The sequence below is a fragment of the Lissotriton vulgaris genome, chromosome 4_2 (assembly GCF_964263255.1).
Source record: "Lissotriton vulgaris chromosome 4_2, aLisVul1.2, whole genome shotgun sequence".
Taxonomy (NCBI): Eukaryota; Metazoa; Chordata; class Amphibia; order Caudata; family Salamandridae; genus Lissotriton; species Lissotriton vulgaris.
Genome location: NC_141692.1, coordinates 11,630,515 through 11,656,496, shown reverse-complemented (window position 1 = coordinate 11,656,496; position 25,982 = coordinate 11,630,515). Strand labels below are relative to the sequence as shown.

Here is a 25,982-nt window from a genome sequence, read left to right as displayed (position 1 = left end):
CTAGACTCTGAGCAGTAGACAGCCAACCCCTGCTGCTAGGGAGATCGCTGTGCTGGTGAACCCCACACTGCTTGCTCCGTTGCACAGGTCAGAAGTGCAGCAGTAAGACAAACTGTAAACCCCTCCTGCAGTTCCAGAGACATCCCTGCATAGTGCTTCACAGCTCTTGCTTACAGTTGTGTTGTCTGTACAGAAACAAAGAAAGGTTATTCAGAAAGGACTTACAAGCCAGAGAATCATGGTACAATCCACTACTTTCTGAGCACCATGTCCTACTCTTACCATAAACACAGGGCCCTACCTTCACTAATATTTTGTGTCTGGCTTGCATCACTTTTGTGGCACAACAGTGACACACAGTCCTTGTTGTCATTTTGCTAAGCCATGCAGAGCCACTTTCTGTGGCTTTGTGTGGGTCAGCAAATCCGAAGTAACTCAACGCAGTGCATAGCATCACCTTGCGTTACTTTGCATCTGGTAAGTGTTACGTGAGTGGAGGATGGGCGTTCACATGCATACACCAATGTACTTTGAACCAAACCCAGATTTATAAAGACTGGTATGGCTGGATGTGTGCCACAATGGGTCACCAACACGATAGAGGCGTAACGAGGAGTGATATCATTATTTCTCCTTCTTACTTCAGCTTCCCATATGTGCTGCATTCTGCAGTGCAATCGGAAGAGGAATAGGCCTCTAAGGATTGTTTTCATGCAGGAAGGTTACCACAATCTCACAATTACCACAAATATCACAAATACCACAATTATCGTAAAGCAGTCACCCTTGCACCATTGTGCAAGGCTGCCAGCATTAGTGCTAAGCAACACAGAGTGCGCCAGCACTGACGGAGTGTGTAAGTGTGCCATGGCTTATAAGTTTGGTGCATTCTTGTAGTCTCCCTTTCACGCAGAGCAGCACAGCAAGTGCCCTTGTTGTGTGAAATGAAATCTGTCCCAAGACTCTAGTAAGATCCCCACGCATAGACACATACACACACCCACTTTCACATTGTTGGCCATAGAGATATACACATGTGCACACATGTGTACACAATCATCACACATACACGCACACACACACACTCACACAAAGTGCGCTAGCTTACTTTCAAATTAAGTTTTTTCACCTATTCCAAACAGCCACCAAAGGTGCCAAAACAAAAGAAAGACCTCCCTGGCTTGGAAATACTGTAGTCTACTGTCAGCCACCCATCAATAGATGCAGTTACTTGACAGTCACAGTGTAGATAACTTTAGAGAGGAGACCTGGGCTATGAGACTGCACTTGCAACATACTTCAGTGACACTGTATTGATGCATCAATGTTATGATAGATAACTATATGATCTCACACAAGGTGTTAATGGATTAAAGTTTTACTAGGGCCATGGTTGTGTAACCCAGACGTGGACCCACCTTCATTGCTTCTAAAACACAGAGATACACTCCAGCTCGTGACCCACGTTCAAATAAAAATATGCTGGTTCCCCACAGTTTTAAACGTAAGAAACATGGAGGTCTCAGATATACGACCCTGGCCCCCCAATTTTGGGATACCCTCCCTTCCAATTTGTGCACTGCTGGCTCTTACACTGAGTTTAGAAAGTTACTTAAGACCTGACTATTTACTCAAGCGCTTAATTGAAGTTATTCACTCTTAATCAACTGCCGTCCTTCTCAGCGCCAAGAAACCCACTGGCAAACGTGCGCTCTACAAATTACTTTTATCATAACATAACAGATCCCAAAGGTACAGTGAGCATGGAATCCACTTCTAGGCACACCTACTCCCCCAAGTAATTACCAGTGGTGAATATTAATTCAAGCTTTCTATTCATCTCTTTTTCTATTCTTAAGTGTGACAAGTATGCCCAGACACGTGTCTGGTGCTCACTGTAGCACTGGAACCAAGCTGCACTCCACTGAAGAGGTCCCATTGGAGTCAAACTGGCCTGGGTTTCTGGGTCAGCTCAGGCTCAGAGGAAAAACTCTACATGAGGCTCATCGCATTAGGAATCACTGATTCGTACCCAGCTTGGGCTCGGAAGGGGGAAGTAGCATCCTGCAGGCCATGCTCATACCACAAGGAGTCTTGGTTGCACTTGTGTGTTTGTCCCAAACTGGCTGAAGATCTCCCCTGCTCAGTGCTTAATTTGTGCAGGTGCTATCCGATGCTTAGCACTAGCACTTAATTGCCAGCACTAGGGCTTATGACTGTCTGCTACATGGTAGTGGGGTCTGCCAATTTAGGTACGAGCACAACTTCTGTTTATTCTGTCAATTTCCAGTTATTAGTATTTGCCCCCAAAGCCATTCTTATAGCTTCTGTGGCTTGGTATAGTATGAATGGACACACTTTTAAGAGTGGAATGATTACTTGTATGTTGGTGCTGTCATTGGCAGTGCTTCCAGGGGCAACAGATGGTACAAGCTCTATAGTCCTCCTGTCGAGAGCCCCGGCACTACGTTTTATACAAATTAAGCACTGCCCCTGCTTGGTTCGCCCCATCTTCAGGGCCAAGGGTGAGAGGACTTGTAAGGAGGCCGCGGACGTATGCTTTACTGAAACCAAGGTTCGCAACCTTGCAAGAGTGGCAAAGTCTACACATTTAAACAGATCAGCACTCGAAGATTGGCCCCAGATCTCATAGTCCCTCGAAAGGCTCAGACGTAAAATATCAAAACCAGCATGGTGTTTCTTAAACTGAACCCAGAGTGTAATCAGCTCAAGGCACTTTTTATCACTCCAAGGCGGCAGAAGCATATCCTTCCATTAAACGCAAAAGAAGTGCACAATAAGGGCCACCCACCGATAGCCCAAGAACATCAGATCGGATTTTGAATCAATAATTTTACTGGTGAGCATTGACCCTGAGCTAAGGTGTAACACCAGGCCGAGGAGATAGCATATTGCACTTAAAAACTGCACCTTGCACTGTAACATATACTGTTCTAATTAGGCTTATTTAACTTTAATGATTTTCATTAATTGAACTGTCAATAAACTTTTCTTACTTACTGGTCTGGGGTGACTTATGTTCCGGTTCAGGAGGACTTTGCTTGGCAGTTTGGGCTGGACGTATTGGAGTAGGATCAAACCCACTTTGTATATGGTTGGGTCAAGTCTGAGAAGGCACAGTGGGCAAAAAGTAATAAATGGGATGGGGCCAGAGTAATTACCAGTGGTTTGCATTAATTCAATCATTCCATCCATCATTTTCTCCAGCCCTTTTTACTGACATGGAGAAGGAAGATTGTTGAGAAATAATAGAAAGTGTGTCCTCTCTTTAGACTTTAGCACTAACCATAATATTGTATGTCAAAATAAAACCTCCAATTGCATTCATATACTGCAGTCTGCACCATTGTAAAGGATTTCCGTTATGCAGCTCTAATTCCAGCAATTGGGGGGTCATTAGGATGATGGGCGGACTTAGTCTGCCCGGCATCCTATTGGAATTCAGGACCACCCCCCATAAGGGTCTGGGTCCCGTGGGGAGTATTAGGATGCGCCCGCCACAGTGGCGGGCGCATCCTGCATTTATATCATTGTGGCAGGCGGTCCTCTCTGCACCGCCCGCCACAATGCTATAAATGCATGTATTCATTTGCATACACAAAGCGGCAGGCACCGCGCGGTGCCTACCGCATTGTATATGCAAATGCAAGGGTGTAGCACAGGTACCCCCCTGTGTGCATCCCCCGCCCCTCCTTCCCCCAAAGTGAAGACGCATGCCTTGTCGCCACAGAAAGGCATCTGTCCTGGCCCATCGTAATATGGCTGGCGGTGTCTAATAGGCACCGCCACCATATTTAACCTTGTCCGCCCCGGCCGCAGGGCGACCGGGGCAGAAAAGCGGTGGACGGTCTTTCCGTCCGCCGTTGTCCCCCTCGCCATACTAATATGGCGGGGGGATTATGAAGAGGATGGCGGGCGGATTGTCTGGCGGGGCAATCCGCCCGCCATCCTAATGGGCCCCTTGGTCTTTAGATGGGCCTTATGATAGTCATGAAAATACAAGGCTTTTGCTGCAGTTGCTCATCAGAACACTGTGTGAAGCTTCTTTGAAACACAGGTGACTCCACTTAGAGATGCTGACGCTGGTTGAGGTGCGTGTTTGACTCAGCGAGCGGTTCAGATTCTTACCTCACATGTCTGAAGAACATATTTGTGACTCATTGGAAATGTGTCACCATTTTAGCTACAGGATCACCATCAATAACTTGGATAGGAAATTTATGAGAGAAAGTTGTTCTCTCTCAAACATTGTTCATCAAATACCAGGAGAGGATCAGCAATTTTCACAGGGTAAAATCACCTCAGAACTCAACCACAATTCCCAAAAGTAGCATGATACCAACAATAAAGTATATTGACTGTGGAATAAATATGGTATTGCCTCTCTATTTGATCTTTGGTGACATTGTCAACCAGGCATTGACTTCAATCCACTTCAATAGGACAAAAATAGAGAAACATTAGTGCCAAAAGCAAATCAGTTACACATTTTTACTTGAGTAGTCCCATGAAATCGCCACCATCTAACAAACAATTGTGTGGGACCCCTAAGAAATACAAAATATGGGATCTCAAGTGTTCCCCATAAACAAGTACAATAAATACTTTGGTAAGAAAAGATTACCTCACGATTCTCCTAAATTATGTGAGGTTGGATGGTCAAGGGGTTTAGAAGTAACTATCATGGTTGTTATAATTGTAATGTAGAGAGAATTCCAACAAAAGTCGTTTTGTTGTATAAAATGACCACATGTTAAAGACACCAATTATTTTTTTTTTAAGAAACCATATGATAATTGGATTATATTGCAAACGGGTAAGAAGAAAAATGTATGAACATATACGTGTTAAAATATCTTTTCTACATAACAAATTATTTTAATCTGTTGAGCATTTAAATATGATTAGATGATTTAACTACAGATTTGGGTATTTTGTAGATTAGGGAGCTATGAATTGGTGTTAACACCAGTCCTTAGGATGGTCTAGTGCTCATTTGGTGTAGAGGGGGCTGAAATGGTGGCATTGCTGCACGTCCGTGTGCATTTTGGTGTGGCTATACAACTATGCGCTGCTGTACCATGCAGCTGAGGACTTCAGAGGCTACACACATGCTTTGCTAAGTTTTTTGTATATTTGTATTGTACACTTAGGGGCCTATTCCAATCTCGCTCGGAAGGGCTCCAAACTTGATCCACCAGAAAAATTGCAAGCCATACATGTGTTTTCCGACCAACTCATACAGCTGTACGAGCGAGCAAGTATGATGAGAGAAATGTGAAATCGCTGATTGAATCATTTCCGGATGCAAACCGCTCCGTATGTCTCGTCCATAAGCAAACCGTGCCATGCAATGGGGGCAATTTCTGACCAAGCCAGTACGATGCACAATTCAGACACCCGGATAGAGTCAGAGCCTCCAACAGGTAAACGCTCTGGGAAGTGGACTTCAGGGGTCCGCGCCGAGACCCCCCTTTACCAGTAGCCTCACGCAACGATCACAGGAGGAGCCCATTACTGCTGTACATCTAGCACAGAGAAGAGATGGAGGTTTCCAGGAGCCCATTGCTGCTGCACATCTAGCACAGAGAAGAGATGGAGGCTTCGAGGAGCCCATTGCTGCTGTCCATCTAGCACAGAGAAGAGATGGAGGCTTCAAGGAGCCCATTGCTGCTGTACATCTAGCACAGAGAAGAGATGGAGGCCTTGAGAAGCCCGGTGCTGCTGTACATCTAGCACAGAGAAAAGATGGAGGCTTCGAGGAGCCCATTGCTGCTGTACATCTAGCACAGAGAAGAGATGGAGGCTTTGAGGAGCCCATTGCTGCTGTCCATCTAGCACAGAGAAGAGATGGAGGCTTCGAGGAGCCCATTGCTGGTGTACATCTAGCACAGAGAAGAGATGGAGGCTTCGAGAAGCCCATTGCTGCTCTACGTCTAGCAGAGAGAAGAGATGGAGGCTTCGAGGAGCCCATTGATGCTGTCCATCTAGCACAGAGAAGAGATGGAGGCTTCGAGGAGCCCATTGCTGCTGTACATCTAGCACAGAGAAGAGATGGAGGCTTCGAGGAGCCCATTGCTGCTGTCAATCTAGCACAGAAAAGAGATGGAGGCTTCGGAGGAGCCCATTGCTGCTGTACATTTATCACAGAGAAGAGATCGAGGCTTCGAGGAGCCCATTGCTGCTGTACATCTAGCACAGAGAAGAGATGGAGGCTTCGAGGAGCCCATCGCTGCTGTCCATCTAGCACAGAGAAGAGATGGAGGCTTCGAGGAGCCCATTGCTGGTGTACATCTAGCACAGAGAAGAGATGGAGGCTTCGAGGAGCCCATTGCTGCTCTACGTCTAGCAGAGAGAAGAGATGGAGGCTTCGAGGAGCCCATTGCTGCTGTCCATCTAGCACAGAGAAGAGATGGAGGCTTCGAGGAGCCCATTGCTGCTGTACATCTAGCACAGAGAAGAGATGGAGGCTTCGAGGAGCCCATTGCTGCTGTCCATCTAGCACAGAGAAGAGATGGAGGCTTCAAGGAGCCCATTGTTGCTTTACATCTAGCACAGAGAAGAGATGGAGGCTTCGAGGAGCCCATTGCTGCTGTCCATCTAGCACAGAGAAGAGATGGAGGCTTCGAGGAGCCCATTGCTGCTGTACATCTAGCACAGAGAAGAGATGGAGGCTTCGAGGAGCCCATTGCTGCTGTACATCTAGCACAGAGAAGAGATGGAGGCTTCAAGGAGCCCATTGTTGCTTTACATCTAGCACAGAGAAGAGATGGAGGCTTCGAGGAGCCCATTGCTGCTGTCCATCTAGCACAGAGAAGAGATGGAGGCTTCGAGGAGACCATTGCTGCTGTACATCCAGCACAGGACGAGATGGAGGCTTCAAGGAGCCCGGTGCTGCTGTCCATCTAGCACAGAGAAGAGATGGAGGCTTCGAGGAGCCCAGTGCTGCTGTACATCTAGCACAAAGAAGAGGTGGAGGCTTCGAGGAGCCCATTGCTGGTGTACATCTAGCACAGAGAAGAGATGGAGGCTTCGAGGAGCCCATTGCTGCTCTACGTCTAGCAGAGAGAAGAGATGGAGGCTTCGAGGAGCCCATTGCTGCTGTCCATCTAGCACAGAGAAGAGATGGAGGCTTCGAGGAGCCCATTGCTGCTGTACATCTAGCACAGAGAAGAGATGGAGGCTTCGAGGAGCCCATTGCTGCTGTCCATCTAGCACAGAGAAGAGACGGAGGCTTCGAGGAGCCCAATGCTGCTGTCCATCTAGCACAGAGAAGATATGGAGGCTTCGGGGAAGAGCATTGCTGCTGTACATCTAGCACAGAGAAGAGATGGAGGCTTCGGAGGAACACATTGCTGCTGTACATTTAGCACAAAGAAGAGATGGAGGCTTTGGGGAGTTCATTGCTGCTGCACATCTACCATGGACTAGAGATACAGTCTTTCGGAGGAGGAATGTTTGACAGAATATCGATGGACAGAAAATTGACCTACAGAAATATCGACGCAACAATATCGAAGTCAAGAATATCAACATCCTATGTACATTATGGTAAGTACAAAAATATCGTAAAAATAATATTGATGTCAAAAATATCTTTGCTAAAAATATTGTTTTTTTTGTTAAACAAATAATGTCAAATAAAGTCAATAATAAATATAATTAAAGAAAAATTGTTAAAAAATATTTTTAAAATCTTTAAACATTATAATATATATAATGTAAACATTAATTAAACATATACACATAATATATAATATACACTTGCTAATAATTTCTAATACTTAACTTAATAAATTATAACTGTTTTTCAAATATCATTTAAATTATAAATACATCTATATACATAAAAAGATAATATAAAAAATATATATATCTATAACAAATTTTTTGAAAATCATTTTGTTTTACTCTTTTTAGTATTAAATATATACTACATTAACTAAAATAATACAGAAAATATTACATAGCAGAGTTAATAAAATTACTATTCCAGCTCCAAACAGTGCAACAGTAGTTAAAATGTTGGACAGCGTAGGGATGAAAATTACTATTCCCACTCCAGTGAGTGCAACAGTAGGGAAAGTGTTGCATAGCATAGGGGTTACATTAACGTACTTATTAATTAAATAAGTATTGAAAAATAAAAAACATAAAAAAAGTAATTAACTCAGAAATGAATTATAAATAACAATAAAATAAAATTAATATTTATTTAAATAAAATGTAAATGTAAATGTAAATGTATAGGCATTTATATAGCGCACTACTTACCCGTAGGGTCCCAAGGCGCTTCGACCGCTGCGAAACCCTTCCTGGCTTCCCTGAGAGATGGTCCCTTAATGGGTATCTCCAGGGTGAGACCAGGCATCCCCAGCGGTCTGGTGGGGCCGTTAGTGAAGATGAGGCAAGCTAATGCCCATAGTTGCCGAGTGTGATCGCTGATCAGAGTGGGCACCGAGGCGAGAGAATTATCGAGTCCGCTGACCCTGGTCCAGAAACCTGCCGTGCCGGGAATCGAACCCTGTTCCCGGGCCATCCTCTGCTCTCGGGTCTGCCGCCTCTAACCAGTGAGTGAGCCACACTACTTCACTTCAAAATAAAATTACTTCCCACCCTATTCCCCCATAAAAAACAACCCGCTACACATAAAAATAAACATAATTAATTTTATTTATCAATTAATGAAATGTAATCATCAATTAAAAATTAATTAACAGTGCATTAACAATAAAAATATATAAAAATAATAATACATTATTTTTAATTAATATATTTATAAATTAATCAAATTATAAAAATTAATTACAAAAAATGTTTGCTAACAATATTACTTACTTTGATATTATTAACATCGATATTACTTCGATATAAAAAAAACGATATTACTTACCTTAAGCTCGAAATTCTGGTCAAAGAGCGCTGGGATGCCTAATGGTAACCAGGCGCTATGTAAAACTCAGAATAATAATAATAATAATAATGATAAGATATTCTTGACATCGAAATTCTGTCATTACGATATAAAAAACTTGATGTTCCTGTATGTCAATATAAAAAAATCCATATTTTGACTGCTCTCCTGCTCACAGAGAAGAGATGGAGGCTTCGAGGAGCCCATTGTTGCTGTACATCTAGCACAGAGAAGAGATGGAGGCTTTGAGAAGCCCGTTGCTGCTGTACATCTAGCACAGAGAAGAGATGGAGGCTTCGAGGAGCCCATCGCTGCTGTCCATCTAGCACAGAGAAGAGATGGAGGCTTCGAGGAGCCCATTGCTGCTGTACATCTAGCAGAGAGAAGAGATGGAGGCTTCGAGGAGCCCATTGCTGCTGTACATCTAGCACAGAGAAGAGATGGAGGCTTCGAGGAGCCCATTGCTGCTGTCCATCTAGCAGAGAGAAGAGATGGAGGCTTCGAGGAGCCCATTGCTGCTGTCCATCTAGCACAGAGAAGAGACGGAGGCTTCGAGGAGCCCAGTGCTGCTGTACGTCTAGCACAGAGAAGAGATGGAGGCTTTGAGGAGCCCATTGCTGCTGTACATCTAGCAGAGAGAAGAGATGGAGGCTTCGAGGAGCCCATTGCTGCTGTACATCTAGCACAGAGAAGAGATGGAGGCTTCGAGGAGCCCATTGATGCTGTACATCTAGCACAAATAAGAGATGGAGGCTTCGAGGAGCCCATTGATGCTGTCTATCTAGGACAGAAGAGATGGAGGCTTCAAGGAGCCCACTGCTGCTGTACATCTATCAGAAAGAAGACATGGAGGCTTCGAGGAGCCCATCGCTGCTGTACGTCTAGCACAGAGAAGAGATTGAGGCTTCGAGGAGCCCATCGCTGCTGTCCGTCTAGCACAGAGAAGAGATGAAGGCTTCGAGGAGCCCATTGCTGCTGTACATCTAGCACAGAGAAGAGATGGAGGCTTCAAGGAGCCCATTGCATCTCAACCTCTAGGGAAGCGACATGAAAGCATATTGTTCTCACGTATGCTAAAGCAAGCAAACACATGCACATACAAATATATGAACAGAAAAGGTGAACACCCACACACAATAACATGAATTTGCATGCAAACACACAAACATGCAAAGACATACAGAAATTCCTGCATTTAGAAACAATCAATCAATCAATAAAGCAATCAAACAGGGGGATTGTAAAGTGTGCTAATCACCCGTGAGGGTCTCAAGGCGCTGGGGAGGAGGGCGTGTAGCAGCTCTGGATCAGTTGAAGAGCCAGGTCTTGAGGTCCTTCTTGAATGTGTGCAGTGTCGGGGAGCATCTGATGTTCACGTGGAGCTTGTTCCAGGTCTTGGCTGTGATACAGGAGAAAGCTCTCCTGCCTGCTCTGTTTCTGCGGATGCGGGATCCGCTGCCAGGGAGAGGTCGGCAGAGCAGTGGTTCCTCCTGGGTACGTGGAAGGAGACTCTCTCATTGAGGTATTTGGGTCCGATGTTGTTGAGGGATTTGTAGGTGTGGGTGAGGAGTTTGATGTGCATTGATATTTTCAAGAACATGCAGGCACTCATATACACACAAATGTACTTATGTAAAAACAGGCCTACATCAAGGTTGGTAAAAATCAAATCAGATTTCTTCCTGGTGAAGTTTATTGTAAAGTTTTTCAAATTACACTTTTATAGTGAAATGTAATTTGCTAGTATCCTGTAGCATATTTTTTTTTTTACACAAGCGGTCATGTTAAACATTTTTGTGAAAATCCCATAATGGACGGGTTTGAGTAGAACACGTGTTGGTGGGCCTCTTGCACACCCAGGTAAAGAAAGTATGCATAGTTGTCTAATGCAAAATCTTTAGCAATTTGATTAATTTTGTGTACTGTAAATTTCAGAAATGTTGTGACTTGTGCCTGCTTATTTAAAATTTACACAGGCATAAGCTTCACAGCTCGTCAAAAGACAAAATATTTCAAGTGCAATGAAACTGATAAGATCTTTAAGATACATCTTACATCTCACTGTGTCACTTATAATGTGTCTTGCACCATTTTAATTTTGCAACTTTGGGGTTGAAAATTTTACAGTATTTGTATTTCAGCATCTGGCCGAGCTCACCTCCTCTGTCCACCACTTTCATGCAGAACCCGCTTGCAGGTATAGAGCAGTTTGTGACGGTGTTGCAGGCTGTACTGTTCGGTGCATTCCTGCATGTGTAGCACTGTAGAGAATGGGCTGAAAAAAGAAAAGAAAAAACTATTAAAAAATGTAAAGTCATGCTCATGACCCCCACTCTCAGCTTCCATGCAATGTGCCCTCTTGGAGCCTTTACAACAATAACCTATAATTCACCTGTGTAGATGGGATCAGCGTTTGCTCTATCATAGGGCAGGCTGCTGCTACGGGGGTATAGTACCCTCTGAGTAACTGAGGTGTTCTTCTCATGTGAATCTGTACTAATGTGATATATCAGCACATTCTAGGTACACAAGGCTCCTCGTGTGAATCTGCACAGATGAGATGTGTAATGCATTCAAGAGACAGGAGGCTTCCTCATGTGGACATGCATTTATGTAATGTATACTATTGTCAAGAGCTTTCTTTCCCTGTGTGCCGCACAACCAACGGTCCCCTCTTCCGCACAATGGTGTGAGATTCTGACCTCTTTTGTCACAAATAAAATAGCTGAGATTCAGACTAGCCTTCGCTCCACTTGTTCCGGGCGGAAGGCCCAGGTTATGGCCCACCCTCAATCTCCTCCCTCCCCACTCAGGTTTTCAGAGATTTCTCTCCCCCAACTGAGGCAGGCATCCTAGCTGTTCTGAAATCCATGAAGTCTGGGTCACCCGCTGTCCCCTGTCTTGCCCTGTTCTTGGTGGGGTAGCTGAGGTAGTTTGTGCCGAGGTTTCGGAGATTATCAGTCTCTCCTTTCGGACTGCTAGAGTTCCTGATTGTTGGAAACAGGCTAAACTCCTGCCTCTCCTTACAAAATCTGGTTTGGATTCTGCAGTCCCAGCCAATTATCGGCCCATCTCCCTGCTGCCAGTGCTAGCTAAAATATGTGAGAAGATCGCATTTCGTCAGCTTGATGCCTTTGCTGAAGCGTCCCGTGCTCTCCATCCCGCTCATTCTGGGTTTCGAGCTGCATACAGCACTGAGTCAGCCCTGGTTGAAATATCTGAGGCCATCAGAGAATATCTAGATTCTGGTGGCAGAGTGGCTCTGATAATATTAGACCTCCCTGCCGCTTTTGATACGGTACCTCATCAGCTTTTGCTCACTCGGCTGACAGCCATTGGCATCACTGGTTCTGCTTTAAAATGGTTGGCTTCGTTTTTTGTTAATCGGACGCAGCAGGTGTGGTTACCCCCTATTCTTCCTCGGCTAAACTCCTTGCGACCGGGTGCCGCAGGGGTCCACTTTAAGTCCTCTGCTATTTAATATATGCCTGACCCCCTTGATATCTCTTGCTGTGGGATTGGGCGCTAAAATAATAGCCTATGCAGGTGACACACAGTTGCTATTCACGTGGCCAGGCACGGATCTGGACGTCTCATCGGTCCAGGCCTGTCTTTCCTCAGTCTTCAACTGGCTTGCCCTTGCCCAGCTAAAATGCAACGAAGACAAATCAGAAATCTTACTCTATGGGCAGTTCCCTCCTAACTTCAGAGAATCCCTGTGGCCCTCGGATTTACCACCCTAATTCCGATGGCAAACCAGCAAAGAACCTATGGGTTTGGTTTGGGGAAAACCTAAAATTCGATGAGAACATAAAAAACGTACTTGCGGCTGCTTCAGCACTCTCAAAGCTCTTTGGGGATTTTTCCCTTTACTTCTGAGGACGGCCAAAGAAACAGTGGCAAGGGCACTCATTCTTTCCCACCTCGATTACGGAATGCTCTGTTCATTGGTAGTCCGGCCTACCTAACCAAACGCATTCAGATTATACAGAACGCAGTGGCCAGACTTCTTTTTAACATCTCACGGAAGTCCAGTGTCCGACAACACCTGCGCGACCTGCATTGGCTCCTTGTTGCCCAACGGGTTCTGTTTAAATCCCTTACTTTCGTCCATAGAGCCATCCATGATCTGGGACCTTTGTATCTGCGGAAACGTTTCTCCCGGTACTCACCTAACCGTCGCCTCAGGTCAGCTTCCCAACACCTGTTGGTTGTCCCCCGCTTCATACGCACACGCCTGGGTGGACCCTCCATTGCTGGAAAGGCGGCTGTTGCCTGGAACACCCTCCCTCTGGCACTCCGCGTCACTCAGAATTTCAACCTTTTTAAAAAAGCACTCAAACCCACCTCTTTCAAATGACGGTCTAGCTTCCCTCACTCTTCTGATGCCTATCTGCCTCTTACGCGCAAGGATACCACTGAGTAATTGAGCGCGCTACAAAACCACCAATAACATAACATAACATAACATGTATTAACACATTTAAGGTGCAGGAGGCGCCTCATGCGAATCAGCACTGATGAGATGAATAAACGCATTCAAGGTACAGGAGGCTCCTCATGTGGACCTGCCCTACTGAGATATATGAACACATTCATGATACAAGAGGCTTCTCATGTGGACCTGCACTGATGAGATATATGAACACATTCAAGATGCAAGAGGCTCCACATGTGGACCTGCACTGATGAGATATATGAACACATTCAAGATACAAAAGGCTCCACATGTGGACCTGCACTGATGAGATATAGGAACACATTCAAGATACAAGAGGCTCCACATGTGGACCTGCACTGATGAGATATATGAACACATTCAAGATACAAGAGGCTCCACATGTGGACCTGCACTGATGAGATAAATGAACACATTCAAGATGCAGGAGGCTCCTCATGTGGACCGGCACTGATGAGATATATTAACACATTCAAGATACAAGAGGCTCCTCATGTGGACCTGCACTGATGAGATGTATTAACACATTCAAGGTAAAGGAGGCTCCACATGTGGACCTGCAGTGATGAGATATATGAACCCATTCAAGATGCAAGAGGCTCCTCATGTGGACCTGCACTGATGAGATGTATGAACACATTCAAGGTACAGGAGGCTGCTCATGGAGACCTGCCCTAATGAGATATATGAACACATTCAAGATGCAAGAGGCTCCACATGTGGACCTGCATTGGTGAGATGTATGAACACATTCAAGATACAAGAGGCTCCACATGTGGACCTGCACAGATGAGATGTATTAACACATTTAAGGTAAAGGAGGCTCCACATGTGGACCTGCACTGGGGAGATATATGAACACATTCAAGATACAAGAGGCTCCACATGTGGACCTGCACTGATGAGATGTATTATCACATTCAAGGTAAAGGAGGCTCCACACGTGGACCTGCACTGATGAGATGTATTAACACATTCAAGGTAAAGGAGGCTCCACATGTGGACCTGCACTGGGGATATATATGAACACATTCAAGATACAAGAGGCTCCACATGTGGACCTGCACTGATGAGATGTATTATCACATTCAAGGTAAAGGAGGCTCCACATGTGGACCTGCACTGGGGAGATATATGAACACATTCAAGATACAAGAGGCTCCACATGTGGACCTACACTGATGAGATGTATTATCACATTCAAGGTAAAGGAGGCTCCACATGTGGACCTGCACTGATGAGATGTATTAACACATTCAAGGTAAAGGAGGCTCCACATGTGGACCTGCACTGGGGAGATATATGAACACACTCAAGATACAAGAGGCTCCATATGTGGACCTGCACTGATGAGATGTATTATCACATTCAAGGTAAAGGAGGCTCCACATGTGGACCTGCACTGGGGAGATATATGAACACATTCAAGATACAAGAGGCTCCACATGTGGACCTGCACTGATGAGATGTACTAACACATTCAAGGTAAAGGAGGCTCCACATGTGGACCTGCACTGGGGAGATATATGAACACATTCAAGATACAAGAGGCTCCACATGTGGACCTGCACTGATGAGATGTATGAACACATTCAAGGTACAGAAGGCTCCACATGTGGACCTGCACTGATGAGATGTATTAACACATTCATGGTACAAGAGGCTCCTCATGCGGACCTGCCCTAATGAGATATATGAACACATTCAAGATGCAAGAGGCTCCTCATGTGGACCTGCACTGATGAGATGTATGAACACAGTTATGGTACAGGAGGCTCCTCATGTGGACCTGCCCTAATGAGATATATGAACACATTCAAGATGCAAGAGGCTCCACATGTGGACCTGCACTGATGAGATGTATGAACACAGTTATGGTACAGGAGGCTCCCCATGCAGACCTGCACTGATGAGATATATGAACACATTCATGGTACAGGAGGCTCCTCATATGGACCTGCACTGATGAGATGTATGAACACATTCAAGATGCAAGAGGCTCCTCATGTGGACCTGCACTGATGAGATGTATGAACACAGTTATGGTACAGGAGGCTCCGCATGCAGACCTGCACTGATGAGATGTATAAAGATATTCAAGGCACAGGAGGCTGCTCATGGGGACCTGCACTGATGAGATGTATGAACACATTTAAGGTACAGGAAGCTCTTCATGCACACCCACACTTATGAGATGAATGAACACTTTCAAGGTACTGAAGGCTCCACTTGCAGACATACACTAATGAGATGTATTTACACATTGAAGGTAGAGGAGGCTTCCAATGTAGACCTGCACTGATGAGACGTATTAGCGCCTTCAAGGGACAGGGTGCTCCTCATGAGGACCTGCACTGATGATGTATACTAACACATTCAAGGTACAGGGTGCGCCTCATGTTGATTCTGCACTGATGAGATATACTAACACATTCAAGGTACAGGGTGCACCTCATGAAGACTTGCACTATGAGAGGTATGACTACATTAACAGTACATGAGGCTCCTCACGTGGACCTGCACTGATGAGATGTATCTTCACATTCAAGGTAAAAGACGTTCCACATGCAGACCTGCACTGATGAGATGTACTAACACATTCAAGGTAGAGGAGGCTTCCAATGTAGACCTGCACTGATGAGATGCATTTTCACATTCAAGTACAGGGGGTTTCACATGGGGACATGCACTGATGATGTATTAACACTTTCAAGGTTCAGATGCTCTTCTCAGCATCCCATCTCTCTCACAGGACACTTTGCCACTGCGTCCCTCCGGTCCCTTTCGCCCAGTACATGCAGCTGCTCTAGGTCACTGTGAGGATATTCTATCACATTAGTCAGTGAGCTGTAAAATGGGGTGCAAGGTTTTATACAATTGCACAAATTAATTAGGGGTGTAGTAGTGAAGGGGATCTTTTCCATGCTGCATGTCAAAAAGAAAACTCTTTGTAACCATGTTTCCAGCATTACACATCAACGCTGATTTTTACAACATGGATTAGGAAACTACTACAACTCTCAAACTTGCAGCATTGAAAATACAGTATGAGAAACTCAGAGTAAATACTACTTGAATATTGGATTTATAATTAATGAATATTGGATTTATAAAGCACAAACTTAGCCCCAGGGCATCAAGGTGCTGCAGGAACAAGAATTTTACAGAATAAAGATAATATGCTTAAACTAATATCTGAGTAAAGGGTCAGGTCTTCAGAGCCTTGCGGAAGAGAATGGGGTGCTTGTCCCAGCAGATCATCAGGGAGGGAATTCCACAGCCTAGCAGCGGCAATGGAAAAGGCCGTACTTCCCCAGCTAACCTTCTTGAAACTTGAAACTATCAGCAGATTGTTACTCGCCGATCTAAGCTGCTTAGTAGGAACATAGAACTGGAACAGCCCTTTGATGGAGTCTGGGCCAAGGCCATAGAAAGCATTGTGGGTCAGACAAAGGGTCTTAAACAAAATTCTTCGATCCAAGGGAAGCCAATGGAAACTCACAAGAGAAGCCAAGACAGTGATCTTTTGGAAGGTCCATCACCAACCTAGCAGCAGCATTCGGCACCAGCTGCAAACGTTGCACCATACTCTTGTTAATGCCCAAATAGAGGGTATTACAATAGTCCAGTTTGGACATCACTAGGGCAATAACTGCCTGCTTGCATGAGGCAAGCGTAAGAAACTGCAACATTTTCCTGAGGATCCTAAGGATCCCAAAGCACATGGACACTGTTCTGCTGATCTGCAGACTCAGAGAAAGAGAATTGTCCACTATGACCCTTACATTTTTACCATGGGATACAGGACATGGACAACAGTCGAGCGTGTCTGGCCACCAGTCCTTAGACCACATGTTCTGTAGGTTTCTAAGATCAGGTCCTCTGTCTTTTCCCCATTGAGTCTAAGATGTGCTACTTACCCACGTTCTAAAGTATTTAGGGCCTCATTTATGAGGCCTTGCGTCAGTTTTGCGCTTCCGATGCCTCACTTTTTTGTGACGCATCGGGGGCATAAAACATGCCTTCGTTTGCGCACTATTTACAAAGTGACACATCTAAGCTGATGCGTCACTTTGTAAACCCCTGCGCTACATTATACCTGCGTCAGGTATAATGTATGCAGGGGGGAGTTCCCCGCCAAAAAGCGCCACTTCTAGGACGCCATTGCGTCTTTATCTTGCGCCTGCCTCACAACATGGGCCTTGCCCTAGGTGAAAGGACACATTGCCAGAGTTGCGTCATTTTTGTGACACACTCCAGCAATACGTTACTTTTGCGCTTACAGATACGTCAGAAATACTGACGTATCTGTACTTCCTTGCGACATGATGCGTCATACATTAAATATGATGCATCTATTATGTCGCAAGGAGGGCGCACTGAGAAGTAACGCATCACTGCTTTCACGCAGCGATGTGTCATTTCTCATAAACGAGGCCCTTACTATTTCCACCTTTGTATATCAAGAGGCTAGTCTCATTCTTGGCTGCGTTTCAGCTGTTCTCTCCATCTATATGCGTTTCCCTCCTAGTCCCACTGAGGATAGACCACAGAACATGAAAAAAGGGGAGGGACGCTTGCTTCAAGATCCTCAGGCTACATATTTCTCATGTTGGAAACGGGGCCTGTTTGCAGGGTCACCCAATATTTTTACGTTTTTTTACTGAACCTGTGTTGTTGGCATTAGGATTCTTTGTACTTTACTCCTTCTAATTAGAGTAAAGTGCTTGTGCTCTTCCATTTAAACATTGCAAAATTGATATATACTCGATTGGTACATTCAATTTACTTATACATCCCTAGTATATGGTTGCACATGAACCAGGACCTGTGGACTAAATGTTACAAGTGGCTGCAACACTCACTGCTGCACCCACTAACGTAGTACTGTAAAACATGTCTCAAACCTGCCATTGCAGCCTTGGAGCAGCTTAAAAAACTGCTGTTCCAGCATGGTAAATAAAGTGTTTGCCAGGCCTAATCCTTCCTTTTTAATAATCATAGTTCACCCCTAAGTTAAGCCTTAAAGGCTAATAGGGCAGTGTGGGTGGTATTTAAAATGTAGGACAAGTGTAATTATGTTTTGCATGCCCTAGGAGTTATAAGCTCCCAAAAATGTTTTTCAGGACTAAAGAGGACTTCAACCCCCAACCAGGAGAGCGCCAGGAGGCGCATTTGCAGATCAGTGGATAAAGGGGGCGGGGACTCCCGGGAACTTATAGCATTTTGTTAATTTTTTATTTTTTAGGAAGTGGGGCCACGTGCCCCCCCTTCCCAGGACCTTTTTGTGCTCTGGGGAATCTATTCCCTGTGGGCTGATCTTTTTTACACTTTTTCTGCTAAACGCAAAGGTGCACTGTCACAGAGACAAGCCCTGCACTGACACACACACACAGCCACACTACTGTGCACTGTCATAGAGACAAGCCCTGCACTGACACACACACATCTACACCCACAGTGCACTGTCACTGAGACAAGCCCCGCACTGACCCACACACAGCTACGCCACATTGCACTGTCACAGAGACAAGCCCTGCACTGACACACACACAGCTACACTACAGTGCACTGTCATAGAGACAAACCCTGCACTGACACACACACAGCTACACCACATTGCACTGTCACAGAGACAAGCCCTGCACTGACACACAAACAGCTACACTACAGTGCACTGTCATAGAGACAAGCCCTGCACTGACACACACACACACACAGCTACACCACATTTCACTGTCACAGAGACAAGCCCTGCACTGACACACAAACAGCTACACTACAGTGCACTGTCATAGAGACAAGCCCTGCACTGACACACACACACACACAGCTACACCACATTTCACTGTCACAGAGACAAGCCCTGCACTGACACACACACAGCCACACTACTGTGCACTGTCACAGAGAGAAGCCCTGCTCTGACACAAACACACAGCTACGCCACATTTCACTGTCACAGAGACAAGTCCTGCACTGACACACACACAGCTACACTACAGTGCACTGTCATAGAGACAAGCCCTGCACTGACACACACACACAGCTACACCACATTGCACTGTCACAGAGACAAGCCCTGCACTGACACACACACAGCCACACTACTTTGCACTGTCACAGAGAGAAGCCCTGCTCTGACACAAACACACAGCTACGCCACATTGCACAGTCACAGAGACAAGCCCTGCACTGACACACACACAGCTACACTACAGTGCTCTGTCATAGAGACAAGCCCTGCACTGACACACACACACACACAGCGACACCACATTGCACTGTCACAGAGACAAGCCCTGCACTGATACACACACAGCTACACTACAGTGCACTGTCATAGAGACAAGCCCTGCACTGACACACACACACAGCTACACCACATTGCACTGTCACAGAGACAAGCCCTGCACTGACACACACACAGCCACACTACTGTGCACTGTCACAGAGAGAAGCCCTGCTCTGACACAAACACACAGCTACGCCACTTTGCACTGTCACAGAGACAAGCCCTGCACTGACACACACACATCTACACCCACAGTGCACTGTCAGGGAGACAAGCCCTGCACTGACACACACACAGCTACGCCACATTGCACTCTTACAGAGACAAGCCCTGCACTGACACACACACAGCTACACCACATTGCAGTGTCACAGAGACAAGCCCTGCACTGACACACACACAGCTACACCACATTGCAGTGTCACAGAGACAAGCCCTGCACTGACACACACACAGCTACACCACATTGCACTGTCACAGAGACAAGCCCTGCACTGACACACACACACACAGCCACACTACTGTGCACTGTCATAGAGACAAGCCCTGCACTGACACACACACATCTACACCCACAGTGCACTGTCAGGGAGACAAGCCCTGCACTGACACACACACAGCTACGCCACATTGCACTCTTACAGAGACACGCCCTGCACTGACACACACACACACACACACAGCTACACCACATTGCAGTGTCACAAAGACAAACCCTGCACTGACGCACACACACAGACACACTACTGTGCACTGTCATAGAGACAAGCCCTGCACTGACACACACACATCTACACCCACAGTGCACTGTCACTGAGACAAGCCCCGCACTGACCCACACACAGCTACGCCACATTGCACTGTCACAGAGACAAGCCCTGCACTGACACACACACAGCTACACTACAGTGCACTGTCATAGAGACAAACCCTGCACTGACACACACACAGCTACACCACATTGCACTGTCACAGAGACAAGCCCTGCACTGACACACAAACAGCTACACTACAGTGCACTGTCATAGAGACAAGCCCTGCACTGACACACACACACACACAGCTACACCACATTTCACTGTCACAGAGACAAGCCCTGCACTGACACACAAACAGCTACACTACAGTGCACTGTCATAGAGACAAGCCCTGCACTGACACACACACACACACAGCTACACCACATTTCACTGTCACAGAGACAAGCCCTGCACTGACACACACACAGCCACACTACTGTGCACTGTCACAGAGAGAAGCCCTGCTCTGACACAAACACACAGCTACGCCACATTTCACTGTCACAGAGACAAGTCCTGCACTGACACACACACAGCTACACTACAGTGCACTGTCATAGAGACAAGCCCTGCACTGACACACACACACAGCTACACCACATTGCACTGTCACAGAGACAAGCCCTGCACTGACACACACACAGCCACACTACTTTGCACTGTCACAGAGAGAAGCCCTGCTCTGACACAAACACACAGCTACGCCACATTGCACAGTCACAGAGACAAGCCCTGCACTGACACACACACAGCTACACTACAGTGCTCTGTCATAGAGACAAGCCCTGCACTGACACACACACACACACAGCGACACCACGTTGCACTGTCACAGAGACAAGCCCTGCACTGATACACACACAGCTACACTACAGTGCACTTTCATAGAGACAAGCCCTGCACTGACACACACACACAGCTACACCACATTGCACTGTCACAGAGACAAGCCCTGCACTGACACACACACAGCCACACTACTGTGCACTGTCACAGAGAGAAGCCCTGCTCTGATACAAACACACAGCTACGCCACTTTGCACTGTCACAGAGACAAGCCCTGCACTGACACACACACATCTACACCCACAGTGCACTGTCAGGGAGACAAGCCCTGCACTGACACACACACAGCTACGCCACATTGCACTCTTACAGAGACAAGCCCTGCACTGACACACACACAGCTACACCACATTGCAGTGTCACAGAGACAAGCCCTGCACTGACACACACACAGCTACACCACATTGCAGTGTCACAGAGACAAGCCCTGCACTGACACACACACAGCTACACCACATTGCACTGTCACAGAGACAAGCCCTGCACTGACACACACACACACAGCCACACTACTGTGCACTGTCATAGAGACAAGCCCTGCACTGACACACACACATCTACACCCACAGTGCACTGTCAGGGAGACAAGCCCTGCACTGACACACACACAGCTACGCCACATTGCACTCTTACAGAGACACGCCCTGCACTGACACACACACAGCTACACCACATTGCAGTGTCACAGAGACAAGCCCTGCACTGACCCACACACACACACACACAGCTACACCACATTGCAGTGTCACAAAGACAAACCCTGCACTGACGCACACACACAGACACATTACTGTGCACTGTCATAGAGACAAGCCCTGCACTGACACACACACATCTACACCCACAGTGCACTGTCAGGGAGACAAGCCCTGCACTGACACACACACAGCTACGCCACATTGCACTCTTACAGAGACACGCCCTGCACTGACACACACACACACACACACAGCTACACCACATTGCAGTGTCACAAAGACAAACCCTGCACTGACGCACACACACAGACACATTACTGTGCACTGTCATAGAGACAAGCCCTGCACTGACACACACACAACTACACCCACAGTGCACTGTCAGGGAGACAAGCCCTGCACTGACACACACACACACAGCTACACCACAGAGCACTGTCACAGAACAAGCCCGGCACCGACACAAACACAGTTACACCCACAGTGCACTGTCAGGGAGACAAGCCCTGCACTGACACACACACACACTATACAATATAATGAAAGTCTCACCTGTGCCGATGAGGAGGGCAGCAGCCAGCAGGGAGATCAAATCAGCTTTCATCTTTGCAGCCTGAGGGAGCCGTGGAATTGTGGGAGATGTTTGTGTGCCTGTGGGTGACGCCTGTGTGTGATGTCTCTCTATGAGCTCTCTGTGAAATAGCAGTGTGTGTGCCTATGCGAGCTGTGTTTCATGTCCATGGGCAATGCCAGGGTGTGACCTTTGCACGTGGTCTATGTGTAATGTCAGTGTGTGATAGACGTGTGAGTGGGAGCGAGGTGTGTATGTGTAGTATGACTGTGCCAGTTGTAGGCAATGATAATGTATGTGTGGGTGTGTGATGTCGTGCACTCCGCTAGCGAGACTGCTCGGCTGATGTCTGTCTGTCTGTCCGGTTTCGTGCCTGTCAGTGTGTTTTGGTGACAGGTGCTGGGACCAGAGAGACAGGTTTAGCAGCTGTGATCACGTGACGTCATCCGATAGACGTGTCTTGTCCCTGCCGAGGGAGGGTTTACAGCACCGTTGCTAGAAAGTATGAATTGACATGGGCTCCGAGCAGCTGAACTGCATTATTGGTTTTATCACATAGAAGGTGTTACAGCCGGAGTTTCAGAGCATAAAAAACACAAAAGCACAAATACAACTGCTTTTACCCTCAGGGTAGGTGATGCGCTCTTGTTTCCAGCCACATACCTTCGAGGCGCTCGCATTGCATGTGGGCGACGCATCGGAGGTCACTCTGTCGGTGACGTCATCACACTGCTCGGATGGACTGAGGATCAACCTGAGGCTTCCCTCACACATGCCCTGCAGTGACTGGGAGACCACTGCGGCCACGCGAGGGCGACAGAGAGGCAGATATCAGCGTTCAGAATGCTCTTGCTGTAACTATGAGTGGGATTCAGTGACCAAATATGTGTCACTCAGAGTGACACTTTCATGCGAACAAAATTCAAGCAACGAAGCCCCTGGAAACAAATGAAACCCTCAGGACATCTTGAAGCTGCTGCAATGTGGGGTGTCAGAGCTCTTTGCACCCCACACAAATCCTAGAGAGAGAAGGGCTCATAGGTGTGCAAATCAGTTTACAGGGAACGGTACATAAGAGAGTGAGGATCACACGATGAAGAATGACGTCACACCTGCGAGTGAGCAGTGTATGGTAGGCATGCCAACTCACAACTAGGATTCAGAATGCACCACCGGGGCTTGCGTTACTAAAAAGAATATATTTCTACCCGGTGGTATCCTGGTCACCGGAGTAGATTTCTGGAATAAAGTCATACAGTGCTGGAGTTGTGTCGCAAGCATGACTCAACTTCAGTAACATGTGAGGGAGGCGTTTCCTTAATGCACATGAGACAGGCGTAAGGTTTTGATGCAATGGCGCCCTAGAAATGTTGCACCGAAATCTGATAGATTTCAATGCGCCACTTCTACCACCCTTTGATGCGGGGAACGCCCACTCTGCATACATTATACCTGATGCAGGTATGACGTGGCACCGGGGTTTACAAAGTGACACATCTGCCTAAATGCGTCACTATGTAAATAGGGCGAAACAGGCACATTTTTTACGACGCTGGTGCATCACAAAAAAGTGATGCACTGGCGGCGTAAAAGTGACCCAAGACCTCATAAATAAGCCCCTCTATTTCTACCCTGTGGTATCCTGGTAACGGGAGGAGAGTTCTGGAAGGGAATGAGTGGGGGAGGGACAGTTGCAGAATGACAGGTGGAAATAGGACGCTGTCTTGCTTGCTCCAATAAAGGAACTCATACTTACCTTAATACTCGTCTGCGGTGCATCATTCTACACACCCAAACAAACCCCTTGAAGCAGCATTAGGATAATGAAAGACTGGGTGGGGAAAAACCTTGGAAGCTATACCACACAGTTAGAATGCAGCTCCTTGAGGACAGGTCATAGCTCACTGTGCTATATTAGGATTGTAATATATAGCTTCAGTTTGAGAATAGTTAGAACCATGATTCAAGATCTCAAATTAATCGGATTTTAATTCCAACCTGATGGTACAGTGGGATTTTAAATGATTATTTTGAAAATGTCAGTTTCAGAAAGTTGGAATTTTCCTGCCTAAAACATCTAGTACCCCTTTCAGAGATAATCCCCAGCTGTCACCTATCAGCATTTTGGGAGGTGTGAATTGCTCTCTGGCGAACAGAAGGGCCTTTGCTGAGAGGAGGTGAGGCGTCAATCTGTTCGGATTGCTATGGGAGGTGGACATCAATTCTTTAAGCTTCAATAGAGCAGGCCCCTATCACAGTCTGCTGTAACTCACACCTCGGCCAATCCCTGCCATTGCCCAGTAACCAGAATGACATCAATCCCAGAGGTGGGGAAACCTGTCCCAGAACTGTTTTTGCAGGAGTTAGGGGAGGTTCCTTATTTACCTAGACACACCGCTGGGGTGTGCAAAGAGTTCTGACCAAGGGAAGAAAGATTCTGCAGTGTTGGATTTTGGCAGAGCAGACCACTGTAGTATTGTTTAGGGACAAACCTACAGAACATTCTGATAAGGTGGGTAGGGGTGCCCTTAGGGATTTTTCATCTATTAGTCAGACAGTTTCTCCATCTATAAACTAGTGCCAAGCATAAAAGCGGCACCCTGGATACGTTCTTCAGAACACCTCTGGACCTGTGGACGACAGAATACAGACTGCACCTACTGGACCCTTACTTCAGAGAGAGGACTACACCTACTGTAACCAGTGGAGGGAGACCCCAAGGGCTGAACCTGCTTCTGCTTGTACTCAGGGCTGTAGAGTGGCCTCCAAGGGCTGGGTAGCCAGCTTCCTGTTAAGCTCCAGGAACACAAAAGTTGCAATAAGCCCAATGTGCTGAGCCCACTGGATCAATTCCAACACGATTTGCCCTAGACGTGTGGCATGTGGCTTCTGGTTATTAAGTCATAACCCTCTATTGGTGTCCAAAACGTTCTGGTCCCTTGGCTGGTGGAGACTGGACTCTTATCCCAAGAAGAACTGAAAATGTGGGCACTTAGAAAGTTATTCAGAGCTTTCCCCAAAAAGAACCAGAGGCTACCACCAGAATGCCCCTGAGCCACAGCCGCTAAAATTGCATCCCTGGTCAGGTACAACTTGCTGGTTTTTCCCCACTGGAAGAAGCTTGATTTTGCAAAAAGGTTTCTAAGTTCAAAGGATGACATTTTCACGCAGATATGTTTTTAAAAGTATTTGGCCAGTGAGGGATCTTCCCTGGGTGCAACTTTCAAACTTCTCCTACTTCTAGATTTCTGCCAATAGTCAATTGCTTCCAAAAAGTTTCTAATACAGAAGGTAAAACTTTCCGCTGTATCAAATCTTATCACGCCCAAACTGATTCACATCTATGCAGCAGGGAAGGTGAGCAGGCACTGCAATTGA

The 25,982-nt window shown here is 46.4% G+C and overlaps 1 protein-coding gene across 1 annotated transcript; it reads right to left on the bottom strand.

Moving 5' to 3' along the window:
- LOC147718126 (lymphocyte antigen 6E-like) lies at positions 1-22,765 on the bottom strand. The gene is made up of 3 exons (XM_086919197.1): positions 22,586-22,765; positions 11,094-11,210; positions 1-185 (listed from the first exon to the last, which is right to left on the bottom strand). The coding sequence occupies exons 1-3, from the start codon at positions 22,635-22,637 to the stop codon at positions 1-3; spliced, it is 354 nt and encodes a 117-aa protein (XP_086775323.1). The 5' UTR covers positions 22,638-22,765.
- Positions 22,766-25,982: the final 3,217 nt, after the last annotated feature.